At 39.6% G+C, this 25,740-nt stretch overlaps 1 protein-coding gene across 2 annotated transcripts in view; it reads right to left on the reverse strand.

Annotated features, from left to right (window-relative positions):
- The window catches only part of LOC129769457 (uncharacterized), a 107,499-nt gene extending 105,635 nt beyond the window's left edge, over nt 1–1,864 (reverse strand). Inside the window, exons 1-2 of one of the 2 annotated variants that reach the window (XM_055771747.1) lie at nt 1,552–1,864; nt 770–975 (exon numbers count right to left, since the gene is read on the reverse strand). In XM_055771747.1, the coding sequence (XP_055627722.1) occupies nt 770–799 (30 nt within the window). In that variant the 5' untranslated portion in view covers nt 800–975; nt 1,552–1,864. Of the gene's footprint in view, nt 1–769 lie in introns of both variants that reach the window. The other variant, XM_055771748.1, reaches the window with a different exon arrangement.
- Nucleotides 1,865–25,740: the final 23,876 nt, after the last annotated feature.

Here is a 25,740-nt window from a genome sequence, read left to right on the forward strand (position 1 = left end):
GTTTTGCGATAAAGAACAAATCTATCACTTTTCACGAAAATCTGAGAACCACTATATCGGTTTGGCATGGAATGGCGGAATAACTATGCCAATCAATGTTACTAAAGTTAAGATTATGCTTCAAATTAGGACTGTTTGCCTTCCCATTTTCTAAGTTATATTCCTGAATATTCAAACAAAAATGTTTTGGTATAAAATAAATAACAATGAATTTCATTCATAACCTTGGGAGTGGTGTTTAAAAAATTGAAATTTGTTGAAGAAGACTACATTTTAATCAAATAAAAAGTTTTCAGTTCACGATTATTGGATAAAATGTTCGCTATTGTCGGATGCACTCTTTTGAAGTTATAACAACAAACAATTTAAAAATCTCACCACATGGTAATTAGAAAAGAACATTTTTGGATGTCACCGCACCGCAATAAAATTGAAAGAGCCGGAGTTGCGAATGGACGATACTGCGAGAAATTGCTCCATATTGCCTCCAAGTGATGGTTCTCTATTTACTTCTTGGGAATAGGCAAATGTAAATATTCACCTTTTCTGATTGCAAATCAAAAACCTTGTCTTCAGAGCGTAACGCGTATGTTCGACCTACTCAAAAATCGCTGAATTTGTTTGAACAACTTTCGAGACACAATGCGGGAGATACAGACATCAAGCGAGCGCTTGCATATTACACCCGCGACACAAACACACTCTCCGGCGCCACCCAGCGGGAAAGAAGCATGCCTAATTGCGCTTACATCATTGTGATTATAGTTACCTGCATAACCGTTGTTGTGTTAAAACTCATACTTGACGACGATCTTGTACCGCTCTGCTGTCGACCTTTTCTTTGCACTCTCTCTATTATCTACCGATGTGTTCTCCGCCGTTGTTTGAATAAGATATCTTCTGACCTCTTTCGTTGATAGCACTTGTTTTTGTAAACTTAAAAAAATATGTTTTTCCGTTCAGTGAGTGTTATAACTAAAAGAATCGATTGCAACAAATTGACGAAGCTTCGTTTGCGTGTTGGCTGGAACTACGGCGATATTTGGCAACAAGCTGCGCGATTGATTGCTTTCGGGGTACACATCAAAGACTTGAACCTGATTCGTCTAAACCAATTATATTTGCATCAATGTTTGACACTACCGCTTTTCGTACAAAACAATTGCCGCGCGCGCGAAATAGTGCAATCTTGCGAAGGTCACACTTTCTTGTCGTTTTACCCACGTTGCACCTACTCGCGCGATCAATTGTCAGCACACAATTTGAAAAAACATTTAACCTTGCCGGTTTCACCTTCGTGCCCTAAATACACGCAGTAATTGGGCCAGACCTGTGCGCTTGACAGGGCAGAGATACGCGCTAGGCCAATATGCAGCTGTTACTCAATTGTGACCATGGTTTTACTACATACTACAAGTTGTTTTCTCTCATTCCACCGCACGTTTCGGCTGCGCGCATTCGCGAAATGTCACCGCAAGCGATGCACTTCCACCAGAAATACTGCCAAGATCCACTAGTGCACCGGTGCTTCAATTATTTCGCTAGTGCTACCTTTGATTCTGCTCGAAATGCCAGAGATATTTTCTGTTGCTGCTTCTTCTAAATGTGTTTCTCGAGATTGAAAAAAAAACAGTCACACTGACACACGCACACACAAAGATATTAGCAGCGCAACGAGGGGCAACTATTGTCCGCAATGTTTTTTTCTCCTGACGCTTTCTCAATTTCGCGAGAGTAGGAAAATGTGGCAAAAAACCAGCGTTTAGCGTTTGGCAACTGTAAAAAAAACTACTTGCAACTCTTCGAGTGAGCGAAATTACTCGCGAGACACACGCGCACACTCCGTAAAGGCTGTGCATAAACTGGTGGCTAGATCTCCGGGGCCGGTTGAGATATACGGGAATTATATAAATTCAGCCCAAGAAAGAGCTAAATCAGCTCGTTTAGCACATAGTCATAAACGCCAAAGTGTGCTGGGTGACTTTCAGCGCTCAGCTGCTCTCAAAGATAAACTCCTGAGAGCACACACGCTCTATTGCGGATGCTGGAGAACGACGCGGGCGCAGGAAGTCAACGGTGACGTCGGTGACCAAACAGGCCAGCGAAACATATGATGTCAAAAGAGCGATCGATACCGCGAGATAAGCCCAGCTGTTTGCTGGGTCGTAGAGGCTGCAAATTTTACAGGCGTACGTGACGGTTCTCCCTCGTAACCGGCTTTTTCGCGGATGATGACGTTACGTACTGCTGTGTTTGTAGCAGCGTTTTTCTGCTCTCGCTCAGCTACGACAATCATGTTGTGGTTTTCTTTCGAGAGAAGCTGTACTCTGTCAAACCCTTTCGGTGCTGTTTAATTTAATTCCATGCAATGGTAAGATTATTTCAGGGAAATTAAATAGTATTAACAAATATTAAGTAAACCTGAGACATTTCGAGAACAGTTGCAACTTATGAAAACTATAAATTCTCCAATTGCAATGAGAAAGAGACTTGAATGTTAAAGCGACGAACCCTATCCTATATTAACCCTTTGTAAGGCCGTGGATACTAGGCAAGGAATCGCGTCAAACTTCAGAGAACATAATCCTTACATGAGGAAGAACACATAGTTGCCACTACCCGTTTACCCCAAAAAACCTGTTTGCCGCTGCCTCTAAGAGCGAACTTTGACGATTGAGCTTTCGCCATGCTCTAGGTAGGTGGGATGGGAAATTTAAGCTCGTAAGCGTATACTTTCTGGAGTATCTCTGGAGTATAACTTGCAGTTGTGACTTAGTAGAGGAACACTGTTAATGTTTCTGAGTGAATATTTAGTTTGAATATTTAAATGTAACCCTATTAATGATTACTATTTATCCTAACCAATAAATAAATAAATGAGTATATAAATAAATAAATAAATATACATAACGAAATATTTAATGTACAAAATTAATAAATGCGTAAATGAATAATCCGAAAAAATCACATGATGACAATTATTACAGCTGGGACAATTATTACAAAATCTTCAAAAAAAAATTGTACTACTTTTTGAAAAGGGCTAAAGTTCTTCTTTTAATATTTAACAAAAAAGTATAACTCTAAATCTATAATGACTTTAAAATTTTCGTCAAAGGATAAAATGTAGCAAAATTTCAACATTGCACAATTTAAAGTCAAAAACGAAAAAAATTGCATCTTTGATGGAGGCGATCTGGCGTAGTGGTAACATCCATACCTCTCACGCAGAGATCACGAGCTCAATTTTCACTCCCGACATTCTTCCAAAAATGGAAGTAAAAGTGACGAACCAACCGAAATGTGTTGAAGGTCACTATAATACAGAAATAAAAGAATATAATCAGCGGAACCTATATATGGCCTATATAGACTATAGGAAGGCATATGACTCCATACCTCACTCGTTTCTCGTCCGGGTATTGGAGCTCTACTGAATTGACCCCGCCGTCGTTAGGTTCCTGCAGCATGATATGAGGCAGTGGAGTACGTCTCTGCACCTTAGTGATGGGGAAAATGTGTTGCAGTCTAGAACGCTGCAGATGAAGAGGGGGATATTCCAAGGCGACTCTTTCAGCCCGCTTTGGTTTTGTCTGGCACTGAACCCCCTCAGTACGACGCTCAATAGAAACGGTCATGGCTATAAAATAAGGTATGGCGACGGCGTCCACGAAGAAGTGACCCATACCTTTTACATGGACGATCTCAAAGTTTACGCTGATTCACGTCAGCGTCTAGGTGTAGCTATCCGGGTTGTCGAAGATATAAGCAGGGACATCTGCATGGAGTTCGGCCTCGACAAGTGCCGCTGTGTCCATCTGCTGAAAGGACAACTCACCGAATCCGGAGGCTACGAGGTCTACGACGGCGAGTTTATACAAGACATTCGTTCGTGGCGAATCTTTCAAATACCTTGGATTCCGACAGCTCACCGGGATTCGCCACTCCGACATCAAGACGGAGCTGCGAGACAAGTTCTTGAGTCGAGTGAACTGTGTTCTGAGGACTTTCCTCAACGCGGGGAACAAGGTACGCGCGATCAACACATTCGCGGTTCCTCTGCTGTCCTTCATTTTTGGTGTAGTAAAATGGAGCAAAAATGACCTAGAAGACCTTGAGAGGAGGATGAGGAAAGCATTCAAAGAAGCCAGAATGCACCATCCTCAATCGGCACTGGAGAGAGTTACACTACCACGCAAAGAAGGGGGACTTGGAATCGTCGACATTTCTGCACTGTGTGTTGCCCAGGTACGACAACTGCGCGAGTACTTCGCAGAACGCGCCAACCAAAACGCGCTATACCGGGCTGATAGAGGATACAGCACTCTGCACTTGACGCAAGCGGAGTACCAACTCAACTGCAATCTGTAGACAGTAGAGGAGAAGATTGCAGTTTGGAAGCAGAAGGCAGTGCATGGTGCCCACCCCCATCAAATGGACCGGCCACACATCGACAAGGCCGCATCTAATCTGTGGTTAACGCGTGGTGAACTCAGTAGTAGAAGCCGACATGATAGCTATCCAGGACAGGATAATGTCGACGAGAAACTGCAGGCGGTATGTCTGGCATCAAGACGTTGATGACATTTGCCGGATGTGCCATCAACCAGGTGAAAACTTAGAGCACATTATGGGAGGCTGTCCCGTTTTGGCCAACGCAGCCTATACCGAGCGCCACAACAACGTGGCCCGTATTGTTCATCGACAACTGGCGCTCCAATGTGCTCTACTGGAAGACAACGTACCAAACTACCGGTACCTGCCTGCACCTGTCCTGGAAAATGTCCGTTTCAAGCTGTACTGGGATCGCACTGTTCTGACCGACCTCTCGATCTACCACAACCGTCCAGATTTAATGGCTTACGACAAGAGCGAGATTTACGACCTGCGCGATTGTCCGACAATTCCTCGGTCAGGACTAAAACAGCACGAGCATGCAGATACGTGCATTCCGCAGAGCCTAGACCCTCTTTGGCATTCAGAAGCCCGGGGGCAAGTGAATATTCTGGCTAGGTTCGCCCAGTTAAGAAGTGAGATAAATCTGCCAAAAAAAGAAAAAAAAGCATCTTTGATATCGACGTATGTTATGTAAAAAATTCTCAGCTTTCCAGAAAAAAATATAATCTATCTTTAACCGAGAAAACTATGAGAAACTAACTCAAACAATAATTAGACAAACTATTTAAAATCCAAAAAATCGCAAAAATAGTACTTTTTCAAATAAAACTAATTCATAAGCTTCAATTTGATATGTCGGTCATCTGAATCGGTTCAGTAGTTCAAAAGTTCAAAAAGTTCAAGTAGTTAAAAAAAATTATAGTGGGAAAAAGGAGAAAAATTTGTTTTTCGAACCATTGGTTAACTTAGATATATTATATCTCAAAACGAAAAAAGCGTCTCTGATATCGAGATATGTTATGTAAAAAATCCAAATATATAAAAATATATAATATCTCTTTTTGCCAGTTTAATATTTTTTAATAAAAGGCTAGCTTATTGGCTTCAATTAAGGGGGTATTCTAGTGTAGAGACACGAATTTCTGACATTTTTTCGAGCTCCGTAAAAATAAAACAAAAAATATTTTTAGTGTCCATTATATCATTATTTGTTCATCTATCTTTTAACAATAGAACAAAAATTGAACGGAAAAAAAATATTCATAACTAGAATAGTTAAGAGTTGATGAAGTTAGAGGGTTGTGCCATGGCGTACACGATTCCAGTCCTTCTGGTTATCTGAAACAAAAAAAAAACGAACAGATTCTGAATCAGTAAAGATGCCGCTATTGCATGAACCTCGGACAAGTCAAAAACATCTTTTTTGGCAAAATGGCGGCCGATTGAAAAACAAAATGCGGTTTAAAACGTTTTTTCTTACGTTTCCCGATTTTTAAAAAAATAGTAGAACTTCAAAAATTTCATATTTTAGAGGTTCACGATAGCGAGCTGATTGTATCCATACTGCAGATTGTATCCATACAAATTTGACATGAATCAGTTCAGTAGAACTTGAGATATCGTGTACACCAGTTTGAAAAAAAATAGTTTCGAGAAAAACGCGTTTGAAGTTCTTTGTTATGGTCGTACCAGGTTAGATACCGCATCACTAACATAGCTCTAACTCGTTAAATAATAGATTTTTCGATAAGTCCTTTCAAGGGTATATTCTTGAATGCCTAAACTACAGAAATATGAAGGAAAAACTTTTTGATTTTTTCTGATTTCTAGACTAGAATACTCCTATAAATGTATCGATCATCTGAATCAGTTCAGTAGTTCAAAAGTTATGAATTTTAAAAAGGTTATTTTTGGGAAAAAGTGAAAAAAAAAGATTTTTCAGACCACCCTAAAATGAAAATGAGCACCCTAACAAAAAAATTTAAAAATACGGGTCTAATGTTTTGCAATAACGAACAAAATTACCACTTTTGACGAAAATCTGAGAACCACTATATCAGTTTGACATGGAATGGCTGATATGTGTAATGAGGTAAAAATCGTGATTTTTGAAGATTTTGCTTGAATATTAAGATCGATAGAAGTTGTGTGTCAAAGAACAAATTGTAGAACGGTTAGAGAAATTTGATTTAATTGATAGAAACAATCGGGTTTAATATAAATCTTTAGGATAAAATTAATAATAACACTATAGTTCTCATATTTCAAATGGAAGCAACAGAATCGTCTTCTTTTGAGTGTTTTTTAATGTAGAGCCAGTTTGAGGCAACAGAGTCCAAAACAAAAAAAAGTTCTATAACTCCGTCATTGTTGAAATTCGAACATATGCATAGAAGGATTTTTTCATCAAATATGATCTTCTATCACCTCCTGAGAGATTGTAGATAAATTTATTTTTTTCATGTGAGAAAGGTGTTTTCTGACTTTAGGGGGATGAATCAACAATTAAATTCTTTTATATTCAAAAGAACGAAAAATATGTGCATAAAAACGAATAGAATTTTTTTTTTGACTCGATTATATAGGGTAACACGGGGTGATTTGGTCATATGGGGTGATTTGGATCACCCCTTTATCTCAAAAATTACGGCTCAACTTGGATTTTCTATAATGTCATTTCCTTCTTTTGTTGAACCGTATGTACCTAAAGTAAAAAAACTTTTGTAAAACTTCACAAGTAGAGGGAAACGGACGCTTAAATACATCAAGTACTTTGAGCGTCAAAAAATGTGAGTTTTCCGATCGTGGTTTTAAGGTTTTTCCCGCTGATTAAACAAACTTTTCGTGTATTGTGCAGTACAGTTCTGTTCGCCTACAGAAGAGGAACAATTTGATGTAGCGAAACTGTAAGTTTGATAACAATAAATGAAATTAATTGCATTTTAATTTCTGCGTGTTATGTGGGGTGATATGGACACGTTTCTGTGGGGTTAATTGGTCCTACAGGTTTAAGACTTTTCTTTGGTCTAATTGATTCCAGATGTCACTGAATTACAAGAAGAGGATGGATAGACAACTTTGGAAGAAGGAGGAGCTTGAAAGAGCAACGCAGGTCATCGAGAACGGATTTTCTTTGACCAAGCATCAAAAGTGTTTGAAAATGCTCGACCAATAGTGAAAAGATTCATGCAGAATTCGAGATGGGGTCCAACTTTAATGGTCTGGAATCTGGCCAAGACACCTGGTAACATTATCCCAAAATACTTTACATAAACATAAGTATGTTTTTTCGATGAAACATACACTGGACCAAATCACCCCACAGACGGTCCAAATTACCCCGCATCAAATTTTAATGTCCAAAAATCATCTCTTTTATTTTATGATATATTTGGTGGATTGAAGCTTTATATAATGAATAAACATTATTTATTGAGAGAAAACAAGTGTAGCTCAGTATACAATATGATATATTTTATTTGTATTGGTTTGGAAATATTATTGCTTAGGTGGTCCAAATTCCCCTCTTTTCCCCTACATGATTCGATTATTAGTGGATCACACAATTGAGGAAAAGGCGAGTTCCTTCGGCTGAAGGAGACCTGGATGATGGTTCAGGATTGTACGAAAATACACTGAATATGGCATTTAAGGAAGACCATTGGATGTGGCTTGCACTGGAGAGTTAAAAAAACGGAACAATTTCGAAAACACTTGATTTATTGTCGTGATCTTTTTGAATGCACATTTGAATGTTGGAATTGGAATGGAAAAAATGCATTGGTAGGGATCGATTCATATGCTGTTTGCTTGTATGCGTTCTGCTTTTGTTCATCATCGAGATATGCTGTTGTCGTAGTGTCGTACACCACACATTGCCTTTTGGATGGAAGAGAATGATTTGGATAGGAAAAAGGATAGGGATGACATTAAAAAATGGAACTTTGGAACACTTGCTTCTTGTTCGCACTGTGGGGCGCGAACAATTATATACAGTGAAAAGAAATCGGAGACTGTATATAATGGAGTCTGAGCTGTATTTATATTTTGAAAAATAATATATGAGTCCATAAAATTACCAACAAGTCATCCATACATCGTAAGAATGCCACTTTTACAGGGAAACAGTTTTGCTAACAACAACTTTTCCATGTTTTCTTTGAAAAATTACTATTTATAATTAATTCGTAGCAATAGTTGTGTAAATTATCGTGATTGACAAGTTTTGCATTTTTTTCTATTTAGAGACATGTTAAACGCGAAAATTTACACACAAAAATGGTACGAGTAAAACATTATTTCTTCTGTAGTCTCCACACAAAAATGCCAATGCATGTTCCAGAAACTACAAAAGGTAGAAATATATCCTTGGATATATAATCAGTTCAGAAGGAGTGAAACCAAATGAAAAGTACATTGAAACAATAAAAAAACATTTTCTGAACCGAAATCCATCAAAGAGATACGATCATTTCTCGGTATGACGGTTTTTGAAGTTTTCGACTAAAGTTCATATTTTGATAAAATCTAAAATTTTATCGAATACACTATATCGCTGTCTTTAAACAAAATAAATATTAGTTCCAATTTTTTCAAGAAAAACATGTTATTAGAAAAACTTTTCTTCTGTAAAAGTACCCATTTTTCGATGAATGGGTGACTTGTTGTAACTTGTAAGGGCTATTCATATAACTTTATTTTAAAAATTTGAAAAAATACGTTTTTGAGATAAATGAATTTCTAATTTTAAAATTATTTTTTCCGGTGTAATTCTGAATTTTTTATGAATATTTAAACAAATTTCCTACATTTTATCCTTTGACGAAATCATTTCCCTTCATTCCGCTCGGCGAATGACATGAGATAGCTCAAGTCACGGTATTCCCGCAGGCAAATGGCGAGACTATAGTTTGTCACTTAGGTGAAATTTGAAGTCGTGCCCTGGGGAAAAAGGAATGTCGTATTTCTGATCGAAATTTGACGCTTTATTTAACATACTTAAAATTATTTAATTTTAGTCAAATATGCATCGTTTTGTTCGCGAACTTGTTGCCATTTAGAAGGCAACTTCATTATCCCCCCCTTATAAAACCCCCCCTCCAAATTTGCAAAAAAAACTCAGACAGCCAGTTTTCGCAAGCCTCTTTTGAGGCCAACTTAGTATCACCAAGAGCGTTTTGCATGGACCGGAAGAGATGATAATCACTAGGAGCCAGGTCCGGACTATACGGTGGGTGCAATAGGACATCCCATCCGAGTTCCCGTAGCTTCTGGCGAGTCATCAAAGATGTGTGAGGCCGAGCGTTTTTCTGGTGGAAAACAACACCATTCCTATTGATCATTTCTGGCCGCTTCTGGTCAATCGCCTGCTTCAAACGGTCAAGCTGCTCACAGTAGAGAACCGAGTTGAGGGTCTGGCCATAGTTAAGCAGCTCATAGTGGATGATTCCCTTCCAATCCCACCAATCACACAGCGAAACCTTCCTGGCCGTCAATACGGGCTTGGCGAGGGTTTGGGCCGGCTCACCGCGCTTCGACCACGACTTTTTTCGCTTCAGGTTGTCGTACGTGATCCACTTTTCATCACCAGTCACCATCTTCTTCAAAAATGGGTCGAGTTCGTTCCGTTTCAGCAGTGCATCGCAGGCGTTGATTCAGTCTAAAAGTTTTTTTTGCGTCAACTCATGTGGCACCCACACATCCACCTTTTTTTGGAATACAATCTTCTGCAAATGGTTCCAAACGGTTTTATTGTCTATACCCAGTTCCTGGCCAATCGAGCGAGTGCTCACATGCCGGACTACTTGGATGATTTCAACGATTTCATCGTTTCATCCACGACGATTGACCTACCAGTACGGGGTGTATCTTCGACAGCCACTACACCAGAACGAAATCGATCAAACCAACGCGAATCGTTACAGTATCGGGTCCATAAACTACACGAATTTTTTGGGCTACCTTCGTTGCAGTTTTACCTCGCAGGTAGTAAAAACGTAAAATATAGCGAATTTCTTGCTTGGTGGACTCCATCTTTGACGCGCTATAACTTGAGACTGAAAAGGACAATCACAACACTGTCAAAACGACACTTGAAACTTGAAGCACAGATTATCGGCTTTAAATAGCATCTCACGTCATTCGCCGCACGGCATACAGAGGATTGTTAATATTATAGTTTTTGAGTTCTTAATTTTTGTAAAAAAATATAAAAAAAAAACATTGGCTCTTTTCAAAAAGTAGCCTAATTATTTTTTGAAGATTACAAATATGCAAAGTGCAAAAATCACCGGAAATCGGGGTTTTAAAACAAATTGATGCCAAATGTCCTAAAATTGCATTACATGTTGAGATTTACAGTTATCTGAATTTTTTTTTTCAAATATCGATTTTTCAGATGGTCGGTGTTAAGTCAGACCGGACCATGTGACATTATTATGGTTTCGAGAAAAACGACTTTGAAGTTTGGTGCTATGAGGCGTTTTCATTGAGCGTTCAAAACAATTTCAATAAATTATTCCTGCTGTACGCGTGATTTTCCAGATGTGATTTATGTGGAATGTAGCTTACAAAATTCTTAACCTAATGTAATCATTAACTCAAAATTTTCTATTTTGGGCTTAGTCCGCTCTGACTTAACACCGACCAGATGGAAAAACGACCAAGAGCCAAAAAAAAAATTTTTAGGGACGCTACAAAAGTAGACCAATAGGAACAGCAAACGACGCCATATTTTTTTTCTCTCCTGACACTTCTCTTCAGTAAGGTTTGCCATTTCATAATGGAAAGATATACGATCCAACGAGTCGAGATTATTAAAATTTACTACCGAAATTCGGAGTCAATGGCCTCAACTTTTATGGTCACTACGTCCAGTTATGGGCGTCACAATCGTCCTACCAGATCAACAATTGAGCGTCGAGTGGAAAAATTTGAAACCACAGGCACAGTTCAAAATTTTCCCTTGCCAGTGAGACAAAGAAATGCCCGTAGTGTCGAGAATATTGCTGCCACTAGCGCATCAATTGAGGAAGACCCAAATCAGTCTCTCACACGTCGTTCTCAAGCGTTGGGCATCTCTATGACGACGTTGTGGCGAATTTGGCGAAAAGATCTTGGTCAAAAAAGATCAAATTGAGATCTACTGCACAAAAAAACTTGTCAAAAATCGACACTCTGGGACTTTTTTTTATTGAGGTTTACTGTTACCTATCGACGTTATCGTTATCGACGTTTCGTGCAATTTTAAGACATTTGGCATCAAATTTTTTTTTCGAAAACCCTGATTTCCCCCCTTGGGTGATTTTTCGATTTTCAAAAAACTCAAACTTTGACCGCTTTGTGCCACTCTCCCTTGAGCCCGATTGAGCTGATATTCTGCAAAGGGTGTTTTTTCGAGGTGGTGAACATTTTTTATGAGGTAACTTTTTGAAATGTGAGATGACCATTTTCATTGGCACCCTAATGTACATCCCATCGATATTCGTTGATTTATCACGAAGTTGCAGGATGTCAAAAATCACTTAAAATTGCCGTCTTTGCTCTCTGTTTCTCAATTTTTTATGTCGAGTGTTTAACTGAAATATAACGTACAAAACATCTTTGGTGCATCTCCCTACATACCAAAACCTTGTTTATTTTATTTTTTTTTAGAATAACAGCAATGATCTGTGCCGTTACTAACATTAGGAACAAGGTAAAATCGATCTCATTGCAAACAGGTAGTAACAGTCGAAAAAATGAAATTCACACTCATTTTATCGCATCATAAAAAGCGAGCTGTAAACTACGACTGGATGTTATCTTCCGTCACTCGTGTTTCGGCTTACTCAAAGAAGGTTTTGATTTACAACCTAGAAGGTAGATAGTAGCTACTTTGCGGTAGACAAAATAAGGGGATTCCTTTGAGAATGTGTTATTGAGCGGGAACCCCGAACAATCCCACGACTCATTTTTCCGAAATAGTAAATCAACATGTATGATAATCCATTGAGGATTTTATATAGTAGATTTGGTGATTCACTGAAACCAAATGGTTTTCGAGAAAGAGTGACTTTTCTGCTGTGAACTTATGCAAATTCAGAATAGTGCATCTAAATGACGTACGGGTTTTAGTTCCAGCTAACATTGAATGAAATCAGGATTTTTTTACCATTCACAATTTTCTAAAAGTAATTCATATTTCCAGCATCATTTATCCAGAGAAAATAATGTGCTTGGTGTAAAGTGTTAAAGTCGACTGGGTATTGATAGTGGCTCACATAGATTGAGGAAAGGCGGTTTTTATTTTTTATTACGACCTGGAAAACCTAAAATATCGAAATTTTCATTAACACATCTCAAAAATATTGTATCAAACTGATGTGTCGATATTTGGCTCCTAAACAAAATTACAGCGCAAATATAGGATCATGCATTACAACGCAACGCAGTATAAGATTTTTCACCTGACAGCACATTTATTTCGGGACCTTTATAGCCGATTCAACTCAAACTTGGCTACAATACGTAAAATGTGATCTCTCTACCGCAGGCGAAGTACCGACTTTACGCGCACAACTACCATAGCCCTATAAAACATTTTTTACACTCAAATTTTTTCAAAAACATCTACAAACAAACCCTAAACAATTCGAAAGAAGTTCGAATACTTGATTTAGTCTAAAATCTCGTCGATGATCCGAATTTTACGGATCGCCTGGTTGGAGTCCTCCTTCAATGCACCCTAATGATCTTAAAATATCAGTCCCACAGGGCTTTGAATGAATCAGCGCACTGTTGGTTTTGATCTATCGATATGGGACCTGTGACGCATTTTTCATAAATTTTATCATTCAAGCAAAAACAAAATACCTTCATTCAAGTTATTTTGGTAGGTGTTCGCGATCGAAAGAACGAAAGATTGAGATTTGCAAGCTCAACCCCAGGTTATAACAAGGTAGTTCAGGCGCGAATGGATTGTAAAAGAATGCTGGGTTAAATGAAATGACTTACCCTGCGATTTGTCCCATAAAGAGATGAAACTTTCTTCTCAGCATATTTTATGTGATCTAACCAAGATAGAGTGTTGAGTCCTAAACCAGACCCAAATATTTGAATGATTTGACTTCTTCGATTTTACAAGAGTTGAACCTCGCGTGAACCTGGGACAAATCAAAAACATCTTTTTACAAAATGACGGCCGTTTGAAAAACAAAATGCGACGTTTTTTCTTACGTAGTTACGTTTTCTTACGTAGTCTTAAATAGTAAAATTCAAAAAATATCATTTTTAGAGGTTCATGCGATAGAGAGATGCCTGTATATTGTATCCATATAAATGTCAGTTTGAAAAAAAAAACGAGTTTCGAGAAAAACGCATTTGAAGTTCATTGTTATGCTCGTACCAGGTTAGATACCGCATCACTAAAATGGCTCTAACTCGGTAAATAATAAGATTTTCGATAAGTCTTTTCTATGGTATATTCTTGACTGCATAAACTACAAAAATGAAAAAATGAATTTTAATGTTATTCATATTTGTAGACTAGAATACTGTCTTAAGCAAAATAAATTCGTCTAAAGGTGTATATTATAGAACGTTATGCGTAATATGCGTTTTAGTTCTCTCGAACTTTTTGATACATGCCCTATTTTCAGTTTCATGTCATCTCCCATATAGAATTAAAAGACGTAAAGGGCGAATACGAAATTATTGCGACACATTCAACAGGGCATAATTTTTTTTACCATTGGGTAAAATCAACCAAATTGTGCACACTTTCTCATCCATGTGTATTGTCTACATGCTGTCAAACTCGAAGTCGTGTTTTTCGATTCAACGAAAATGGAAATATGATGATGATGATGATGGTCCCGCTTCCTTCCCCTACAGAGATTTGAGCAAGACGAGTTATCTAAAAGATATTTTTTTTCTCAGCATTGAAATCAGTTTAGCAAAAAAAAACGAACTGATTTTATTTACAGTTATAAGTTCAAAAAAAATTTCAATGTCAAAAGACAAGCCAATACTCAGTCTTGTCCGCCACAGAGCCGATACGGTCCCGACAAGGCCCTTGCAGCCAAATGGTCCACCCAGACACAAGTCCAACCGCCAGCCTTGTTTTGGATTGACTTGAATATCCCCATCCGGAGAAATCGAGAAATTTTCCTTCACGAAAAATTTCTAGACCGGCCCTTACAAAACTTTTAAATTTTTATTCTTCATATCTGCAACACGCGCGCGACGCTCAAACTTTTGTAGACTACTTTTATTTTTTTTTTCAACTACTACAATATAAAAACATCAAAATAAAAATAAAAATAGTCCATCATCACCAAGATCATGACAGACATAATAGAGATTAATACAAAATAGAGAAAGAAAAATTAAATCGTCTACACATTATAATCCGTTCAATAGAAACTTCGTCAGATACAATATTCAATGAAAAAAATAAAATAAAAAAGACTGCATAAAGCTTTTCACATAAATTATCCGTTCGTATAAAACTTAAGTGACGAATTTTCGTCATAAAGTAAAAGAAAAATCATTCAGCTGTTATGAAAACACAGCTTTCACGTTTGAAACACAGCTTCTTTTAAACTCTGCTAATGTTGTTGCATGTTTAATATGTCTTGGCATCGAGTTGAAAACATTTATTCCTTTGAAATATCACGAATTTTGTGTAGCACATGTCAAGAAATGGGGTGTTCTTAATTCATTCGCGTTTCTAGTGTTATAACTTCGTGTTAGTCACTTCCTCTTTCAACTCGATCACACAAATATCGAGGTAGCAAACCGTTAATTACTTTAAAAATGAACACCATAGTTAAATAAACAATTCTTTGCTTCACGGATAACCATTGCAAAGCGTCCAGCATCAAAGATGAGGAAGTGAACCTATTACATTTTAGTATTAATCGCATTATTTTATTCTGCAAACGCTGTAATCTCGATATTTGTTTCCATTGGCTAGAAATAGAATGGAAGAACAAAAGTCCAAATGAGGAGAGATGATTGATTTGTATAGCTGTATATTGCTGCAAATAGTCAAATCGTTTTTCAATCGGCATAAGATTCCATACTTCTTGGCAATTTTCTTGATGACATTGTCAATGTGAGTTTGTTGAACTTAAGTTTGTCATCAATAATCACGCCAAGATATTTATTCTCCCGAACGCGGTCAATAGTCTCATAATCAATAACAATAGAGACGTTTTCATTTATTCGATTTCGCGAGATTAAAGGGTGTGTCACATCAAATTGCATCACGGAAAAAACGCTGTAGAAATTCGCCCAGTAGACCGATCCTTTTGAAAATTTTAGACAGTAACATAAAAACTATTAAACAACTTTTGGCATTTTCTTTTTATTCATACTTCGAGCCCAAGCCCGTATGCTCGCACTTTCCTCTTTACCCCGTCCATAAGGTTCTGTACAACGTCAGGTTGTAGTTTTTTTTTTGAACAGAAATCCATTTTCTCTTGAAGTCCGCCTCCGATTTGACAACTTTTGGGTTCTTCCGGAGGGCCTGCTTCATAATCGCCCAATATTTCTCTATTGGGCGAAGCTCCGGCGCGTTGGGCGGGTTCATTTCCTTTGGCACGAAGGTGACCCCGTTGGCTTCGTACCACTCCAAAACGTCCTTTGAATAGTGGCACGAAGCGAGATCCGGCCAGAAGATGGTCGGGCCCTCGTGCTGCTTCAATAGTGGTAGTAAGCGCTTCTGTAGGCACTCCTTAAGGTAAACCTGCCCGTTTACCGTGCTGGTCATCACGAAGGGGGCGCTCCGCTTTCCGCAAGAGCAGATCGCTTGCCACACCATGTACTTTTTGGCAAACTTGGATAGTTTCTGCTTGCGAATCTCCTCCGGAACGCTGAATTTGTCCTCTGCGGAGAAGAACAACAGGCCCGGCAGCTGACGAAAGTCCGCTTTGACGTAGGTTTCGTCGTCCATTACCAGGCAATGCGGCTTCGTCAGCATTTCGGTGTACAGCTTCCGGGCTCGGGTCTTCCCCATCATGTTTTGCCTTTCGTCGCGGTTAGGAGCCTTCTGAACCTTGTATGTACGCAGGCCCTCCCGCTGCTTGGTCCGCTGGATGAATGAACTTGACAAATTCAGCTTATTGGCGACATCCCGGACCGAACTTCTCGGATCACGTCTAAACTGCTTAACTACGCGCTTGTGATCTTTTTCACTGACGGAGCATCTATTTTTGCCGTTCTTCACCTTCCGGTCGATGGTTAGGTTCTCGAAGTATCGTTTTAGTACTCTGCTGACCGTGGATTGGACGATTCCCAGCATCTTACCGATGGTCCGATGTGACAACTCCGGATTCTCGAAATGAGTGTACAAGATTAATTCACGACGCTCTTTTTCGTTCAAAGACATTTTTCCAAATTTACGAAAAATTGACAGTGAAGCATGGCCAACGTGATCTACATACTCTTATCTGATTTTAAAGCGAAAGCTGAAGATATAATTCCTAAAAATTAAATTTCTACAGCGTTTTTTCCGTGATGCAATTTGATGTGACACACCCTTTATCATGTATTTTGTTTTACTTATGTTCAATTTCAATTGCTTATACTTCAACCATCTACTTAGAAAACGCAAATCTTCAATCAGGTGCAAAACGGCCTGATATACATCTTTAGCTGCAATGAATAACACAGTGTCATCTGCGAAAAGATTAATATCGCAAAATCGTAAGACTCTCCGCATGTCATTGATATACATAATAAATAAAAGAGGCCCTAATACACTGCCCTGAGGTACTCCAAGATTATTCTTTACAGGACTGGAAATGAAATCGCTAAATGCAGCCCGTTGAGTTTTGTCATACAAATAGCTTTCAAACCATTCATATGCAGTACTCGTAATTCCAAAGCGCTTAATCGTGTTCAACAACAAGGGCCTAGAAATTGTCTCGAAAGCGCGTTTTAGATCCAAGAAAACAGCAACAATGGTTTCTTTATCTTCTAATTGTTCATTCCATTTTGCTAATACCAAGTTCAATGCGGTTTCACAGGAATGACCTTCCCGATATCCCGATTGTTCTGGTATTAGCAAAGAGTTACAATCTAAATATTCCAACAGCTGGCCTTTAACAACAAGTTCTAATATTTTCTCTAAGGTGTGCAACATGTTGATGGGACGAAACTCCTCGGCTTTAATCGTTCCAGCAACCTTTTGGATTGGAACAACTAAAGATTCTTTCCACACCTGAGGCACATGCCCAGTTTGCAATGATGTATTTATAAGGTCCAGCATAATGTGAGAAATGATATGGAAGCAGTCTTGAACAACTCTAGCATTAACATTGTCTACTCAAGCCGTTTTTTTCTAATGAAAAGCAAATAGTTTTCAACCGACCTAATGTAATTGGGTGGAAATCTTCAAATCTACAATTACTATTAACCGGCTGTTTTATTTCATCGGGTTCATCGACCAATTCAATAGATTTATTGATCAATGAAACACTATCGACATAATAATCGTTAAACTTAGATGTCTTACTTGCTCGGATTGTTCTAATGTGCCATTAAAGATTATGGACCGCGGTTTGCAATTACTTGTCTTCAATAAAGATTTTAAAATTTTCCATAACTCCTTGCTGTTGTTTTGATGCTGATCAATTTTCCTCTGAAAATATTCACAAGGTTTTTTTTATTGATTGTGAATATTTATTCCGCGCGATCGTGTACCTGTTCCAATGAATATCACTATTCGTTCTACAAAACTTTTTGTACCATCTGTCCCTCTCACGTTTAAGACGTAAAAGATCCAAATTGTACCAGCTGTTCGAGTTTTTCATAGACACAAACTTTTGATCAACTAGCTGATTTGTATACGTTTTCAAGACGTTAGTTAGAACAGCTGTAGATTCATCTAAGTTACTAACCTCGGATGGACAATCCAGGCTTCTCTCCACAAGGTTCGAAATAGCCTGTTTAGAATATTTTCTCCAGCACTTCAATTCCACATAATCTTCGTTGTTAATGAAACTATCCAAAACAATAATAACTATGGTCTCATGATCGGTTATTTTTTAATCAGTATCTGTTAATGAACAAACACTATCAAAATTGGAATACACATGATCAATGTGCCGGGAAATTCGCGTAAACTCATTCACAGTTTGTTTTAAATTGAAAAATTCAGCTAAACGCTTCAAATGATTCGAATTATGGTTATCACACCAATTAATGGAGGTGAACCAACGCGAGTCGAGAGAACAAATTCTTTCCAAACACCTGGAATTTCCTGACCTGTCACACCGGCAGTTGAGAAAAATGTTGAACATTCACCATTCAACTGTCTCCAGAGTGTTGAAGCGGTTCCAGGAGCGGTTCACGTTGGACCACGGCGAAGGAGCTGGAAGAAAACCGGGACCGGAGAACAAAAAGACGGAGGGAAAGGTGAAGCGGATGATTAAAGCAAATCCTGAGACGTTGGGCCGTGGTTTGGCTAAAAAGATCGGCATGTCGCAGAGCTACGTCCAGAATGCAAAGAAGAGAGCTGGACTACATACATACAAGGTACAGAACTTCCCAAACCGCGATGAGCGGAAACAATCGACGGCTAAAACTCGGGCACGGAAGCTCTACGAGAAGATGCTGACAAAATATGGCTGCTATGTGATGGACGACGAAACGTATATGAAAGCCGATTTTAAGCAAATTCCGGGGTTGGAGTTTTTCACCGGCAAGAGCAAGTTCGATGTGGACGACAAATTTAAGAAGAAGAAAATGTCGAAGTTCGCCTCCAAATATCTCGTTTGGCAGGCCATCTGGGCACAGTAAATGGCGAGATCTACAAATCTGAGTGCCTCGAGAAGCGCCTTTTGCCGTTCTTGCAGCAGCACGACGAGGCTCCGCTATTTTGGCCCGATTTGGCATCATGCCACTATTCTAAAAGTGTCCTGGAGTGGTATGAGGCCAATGCTGTCCATTTTGTTCCGAAGGACAACCCGTCAAACTGTCCGGAGCTGCGCCCGGTGGAGCAGTACTGGGCAATAATGAAGCGGGAACTTCGGAAGAGCAAAAAGACAGTCAAAGACGAGAAAGGCATGTTAAGAAAATGGAAAACAAACTGAGAAACTGGTACCGGATGACACGGTAAAGACTTTTATGGAGGGCATCAAGCGAAAATGCGTTCAATTTTACATTCAATGCTCCATCGATTAACTTTTCTTTTGATTTTTGAAGTAAATATATGTATAAAACTACCCTAAAATTGTGGTTTTTTTTTTATTAATTCGTTTATTTTTACAGGCTCAGATACTTAAGTTTAAAGGAGCCGAATTCTTAAATATATTTTTAAAACTATATATATATATATATATATATATATATATATATATATATATATATATATATATATATATATATATATATATATATATATATATATATATAAACAATTTTCTACATCTATGGTTAGTAAGGTGGAAAACCGATTACTCGCGGTGTACTCGAGTTTAGAAGGGTGACATATTTTTAGGAGAAGGATGGGATATAAGGAAATTGTAACAATGTTGATGAACACTCAATTCTTAAATCTATTCGTATATCTATAGTTTATTTACATTTCAACTTATTCTACTATTTATAGCAAGGGGACGAATTACCCGCAAAGGAAGGAAAGGAGGGTATAAGGATGTAGGGACAATCACACACGAAGATCTATAGCTTTAAGGAAAACATATATATGGGACATGTAATCAAGGTCTAACCGAGCCAACACATCTCTCACCGGCACATTGGGCTGTCTTCCTCGGGCCCGAAGGGAGTTTTCTAAATTCGATCTGGCGACCAGATACACCTCGCACGACCAAACAACGTGCTCGATGTCGTGATAACCTTGGCCACAAACGCAGAGATTGCTGCTGGCAAGATTGAAACGGAAGAGTAGTGCATCTAACGAACAGTGATTGGACATGAGTCGGGAGAAGGTGCGAATAAAGTCCCGACTCAAATCCAGACTTTTGAACCACGGTTTGAGGCTAACCTTTGGGATAATCGAGTGAAACCACCGGCCCAATCCATCTTCATTCCACTTGCGTTGCCAGTTAGCGATGGTATTTTTGCGAACTAAAGAATAAAATTCATTGAAGGCGATTTGATGCTGATATATATCGCCTTCAATTGCACCTACCTTTGCCAATGAGTCAGCCCTCTCATTACCCGGAATTGAGCAATGTGAAGGGACCCAGACAAAGGTAATGACATAACAGCGTCTGGATAAAGCACTCAAAATTTCTCGTATTCTCTCAAGGAAGTACGGCGAGTGCTTTTCCGGCCTCACTGAACGGATAGCTTCGACAGAGCTAAGACTATCCGTTACAATGTAATAGTGTTCAACAGGTCGTGAGGCGACGCTGTCCAGCGCCCAGTATATCGCTGCCAATTCAGCAATATATAACGAGCAAGGATTCTGAAGACTGTGTGAGGTGCTAAAAAATACGTTGAACACTCCAAATCCTGTGGACTCATTCATAGAGGACCCATCAGTAAAGTATATATTATCACAATTGATACGCCCATACTTTGCATTGAAGATTGTAGGAACGAACCCCAGTCTAAGATAATCTGGATTTTCATGGATTTTCTCCTTCATGAACAGATCGAAATGTACAGAGGAATTGATGTAGTCAGGAAAACAAACACGGTTGGGAATATACGAAGAAGGAACAACCTGCATAGAGGTGAATTCATGATATGAACTCATGAATCTAGAATGAAAATTTAGCTCGATCAATTGCTCAAAATTTCCGATCACCAATAGATTCATAACCTTACACCGGATGAGGAACCGAAGAGATAATAAATTGAAGCGATCTTTTAGTGGGAGTACGCCTGCCAAAACCTCGAGGCTCATGGTATGCGTTGAGGGCATACATCCCAACGCAATACGGAGACAAAGATACTGAATTCGCTCGAGTTTAATGAGGTGTGTTTTGGCAGCTGATTGAAAACAGAAACTGCCATACTCCATCACTGAGAGAATAGTTGTTCGATACAACATAATAAGATCTTCGGGATGGGCTCCCCACCAGGTGCCGGTAATTGTACGGAGAAAGTTTATTCTTTGTTGACATTTTTTACTCAGATACCTAATATGGGCCCCCCAAGTACATTTGGAGTCGAACCAGACCCCAAGATACTTGAATGACATAGCATGAGTGATCGGTTTACCCAAAAGTTGAAGCTTTGGTTTTGCTGGTCTATGCTTCCTAGAAAAAACCACCATCTCTGTTTTCTCCGTGGAGAATTCGATCCCTAGCCCAATGGCCCAGGTTGAAAAATTGTTCAAAGTATCTTGTAAGGGTCCTTGCAGGTCGGATTCGTTTGATCCTACGACAGACACCACTCTGCCATCATCTGCAAGTTGTCTTAGGCTGCAATTTTGTGTAAGGCAATTGTCGATGTCGCTTACATAGAAGTTGTACAAAAGGGGGCTTAAACATGAGCCCTGGGGGAGGCCCATGTAAGAAACCCGACTTACTGCCGAATCTCCGTGAGAAAAGTTCAAATGTTTCTCACAAAGCAAGTTATATAACATATTATTCAATAGAGGCGGCAGACCCCGAGAGTGTAATTTGTCTGACAAAACCTCTATTGAAACAGAATCAAAGGCCCCCTTCATGTCCAAGAATACTGAAGCCATTTGTTTTTTTTCGGCGTAAGCCATTTGAATTTCTGAAGAAAGCAACGCAAGACAATCATTCGTCCCCTTGCCCCTGCGGAACCCATATTGTGTATCTGAGAGTAGGCCATTCGTTTCAACCCATCGATCAAGGCGAAACAAGATCATTTTCTCCAACAATTTCCGTATACAAGACAGCGTTGCTATTGGGCGGTACGAATTGAAGTCGGACGCGGGTTTTCCGGGTTTTTGAATAGCTATAACTCGCACTTGTCTCCAATCATCTGGAACAATATTATGCTCCAGAAACCGATTGAATAAGTTCAACAAGCGATGTTTCGCCACATCAGGGAGATTTTTCAGCAAGTTGAACTTAATTCTATCCGATCCCGGAGCAGAATTGTTACATGAAAGGAGAGCAAGAGAGAATTCTACCATCGAAAACTCGGAATCAAGATCGCACCTATCTTGTGGCATATCTCGAACAATTTTTTGCACAGGAGCGGAATCAGGACAAACCTTCCGTGCAAAATTAAAAATCCATCGATGTGAATATTTTTCGCTTTCATTCGTTGAAGAGCGATTTCTCATGTTTCGAGCCACTTTCCATAATTTTTTCATTGACGTTTCTCGTGACAAACCTCCCACGAAATTTCGCCAATAAGCACGTTTTTTCCCTTTGATCAAGTTTTTAAATTGATTTTCAAGGTCCAAATACGTCTGAAAATTTTCAGGGGTTCCACGTTTCCGAAAAGCTTTAAATGCATTCGATTTTTCTACACAAAGCTTGGAACATATGCTATCCCACCATGGATTGGGAGGCCTTCGACGAATAGTGGAACCTGGGATGGGTTTCGTTTGAGCGCGAACCGCGCTGTCATAGATCAAACGAGAAAGGAAGTTATACTCCTCCAATGGAGGTAAACCATCTCTGGAATTGATGGCTAGAGCAATCGCGTCCGTATATTTTTTCCAGTCAATGTGTCTTGTGAGGTCATATGCCATGTTTATAGATTCAGAAGAATTCGACCCAATGGTGATGGAAATTTTGATTGGCAAGTGATCACTACCGTTGGGGTCCTGGATTACATTCCACTTGCAATCTAACGATAGTGAATTCGAGCAAAGCGAGAGGTCAAGAGCACTTGGGTTAGCAGGAGGTTTAGGCACACGTGTTGTTTCCCCAGTGTTCAAAACGGTCATATTGAAGTTGTTACAAAGGTCATATATCAACAATGAACGATTGTCGTCGTACTGTTCCCCCCAGGCAGTTCCGTGAGAGTTGAAGTCTCCCAAGATCAATCGTGGCTCAGGAAGGAGTGAGCACATGTCATCAAGTTGTTTGCGGCTAACCGCAGCTCTCGGAGGCCAATACAAGCTGACAATACAGAGGTCTTTGCCTCTGATGTTTGCATGACAAGCAACAGCTTCGATCCCTCCAACAGGTGGAAGGTCAATTCGAAAAAATGAGTGGCACTTATTGATCCCCAATAGTACCCCTCCGTATTTGTCATCGCGGTCCAAGCGTATAACATTAAAATCGTGGAAAGAGATATCATCTCGCGAAGAAAGCCAAGTTTCGGACAGAGCAAAAACATCACAATTGAAGTTATGAATTAAAAATTTGAATGTATCCAATTTAGGGATAAGACTACGACAATTCCACTGAAAAACAGTGATATCTCCGACCTCTCTATCTAAATTAGACATCAAGAGAGATAATCATTGCAAGGAGGGGCCATGTTTGCATCAATTGCTGTAAATTGTCTTTAATACTGGAAGCATTGAGATGACAAGGGTTCTGATGGAGTCGGAAACATTAAAACACTTGAAGATTTGATCCAAAAGGTCAGACAACTTTATAAATCCCGATTGGGAAGTTGAGCTGGACGGAAAAACAGGGACAGTTGGGATTTTTGATGTCCCCTCGAGTGCTGGGTCGTTCGAAGGTGAACTATTCCCACGGAAGCCAGGAGGAACCTGATTTTGCTTGTCCGCTGCACTCGATTTTTTAGGCAAGCTAACTGGGGGTATCACCGGGGGGACTTGTTCTTGAACTTTGGGAGTGGTCACATTTTTGCGCCGGGGATTCCCTTTGAAAATAAACGGTGTGCCCCCGCTAGCTGTGTCCGCTTCCATTTCATCAACTGGCAACGTGGAAAAGCTATTGTGTGTTGAGATTGGTTGTTGTTGTTGTTGGGCCAGTGGAGAAGCGCCCTTTAAAATTTCCGCAAAAGTGCGCTTCGAGCGTTCCTTTAAAGAGCGCTTCTGTTTCTCCCAGAGACTCTTGTAAGTTTCACAAGCTGAGAGCGCGTGTGGGGATCCTCCGCAATATGGACACTTATGCTCAGTCGCATTGCAGGATTTCCCCTCATGTTGCTCTCCGCAAGTGGCACAGCGCTCCTTGTTGGCACAATAATCTGAAGTGTGACCAACTGACTTGCATTTGTTGCAAGTCATGGGCTTTGGCACGAAGAGTCGCACAGGTAGTCTCAATTTGTCCACCATAACGTAGTCAGGGAGGGCGGCACCAGCAAAGGTGACTCGAAACGAGTCTGACGGCGTAAATTTAGTTTGGTCCCCATCATGGGAGAGTTTCCCGAGTTGGCGACAATCCAAGATCTTTACTTCCATTGAGGGAAGCTTCTTGAACTTGCCTTTTCCTTCTTTTTTTATTTGTTCACTCGTCAGACCCGTTTCAGTTATCACCCCCTCAATTTCTACGTTTTGGGAGGGTATAAATGTTCTATATTCGAGAGTGAAGTGTTGGTCAGCAACAATCTCGTTTGCGTGTTTCCGTTCATTCACGACAACCCGCAATTTGTTCGGTCTAACCCTGTGAATTTCAGATACAGAAGTGTATCTGGCCAGATCTTTCATGATCTGAATCACGTTAAGGCTTTTTCCTTTTGGTTTTGGCCGGAGGAAAACAACCCACGGGCCAGTTCCAGGTGCATCTTCTGGATAAACTCTGACACGTGGAGCGGAAACAACAGAGGGAGAAGACGAGGACGAGGACGAGGACGAGGATTGGGTTGGATCGGAAACATCAGAAGGGGGAAGCGAAATCGATGATGGGAGAGGGGGAGTGGAAGTAACAGTCGGTTCAGAAGGGAGGCTTGCTATTTTCTTAGAGGGGGGCTTGGAAGGATGAGCAGATTCGTCCCCAGAAGAATTATCTTCTTTTTGAGGGACTCGTTTATGTTTTTTCCCAGATCTTAAATGGGATTCATTATCGGAGATCTCCATCTCTGGAGATCCTCCACTATCCTCCATTTTACAAAAATTTCTGTCTTATTTCTAATATATTATTGATTTTAACAATAATCTCGAAAAAAAAAATAACAAAACAAAAATAAATTATGATAATAATATTAAACAATGAACAAATGAATTGAATAATAATATTAATATTAAATATGTGTACCTTAAAATAAAAGTTGTTCCGATACTGCGCTCTACTGCCCTAACCAGGGAGAGACAGAGGCTACGCGCTATGGATCAACACAATAGCGCAAGAATAGCTCACACGGTCATGTGATGATAATTCCCGTTAACGACAGCCACACGATGGCGATCCCGTTATGCCGATGTTCAACAGCCGCCAAGGGCTGCAAGCTGCAAGAGCGCTGCTTCCTTTGTTCCACTTCACAAAAGGTCAATTCGAAAGCGGACAGCAATGACCTTCACTCGTACACTATACCAATCGC

This window comes from Toxorhynchites rutilus, chromosome 2, assembly GCF_029784135.1.
Source record: "Toxorhynchites rutilus septentrionalis strain SRP chromosome 2, ASM2978413v1, whole genome shotgun sequence".
In the NCBI taxonomy this organism is placed as follows: Eukaryota; Metazoa; Arthropoda; class Insecta; order Diptera; family Culicidae; genus Toxorhynchites; species Toxorhynchites rutilus.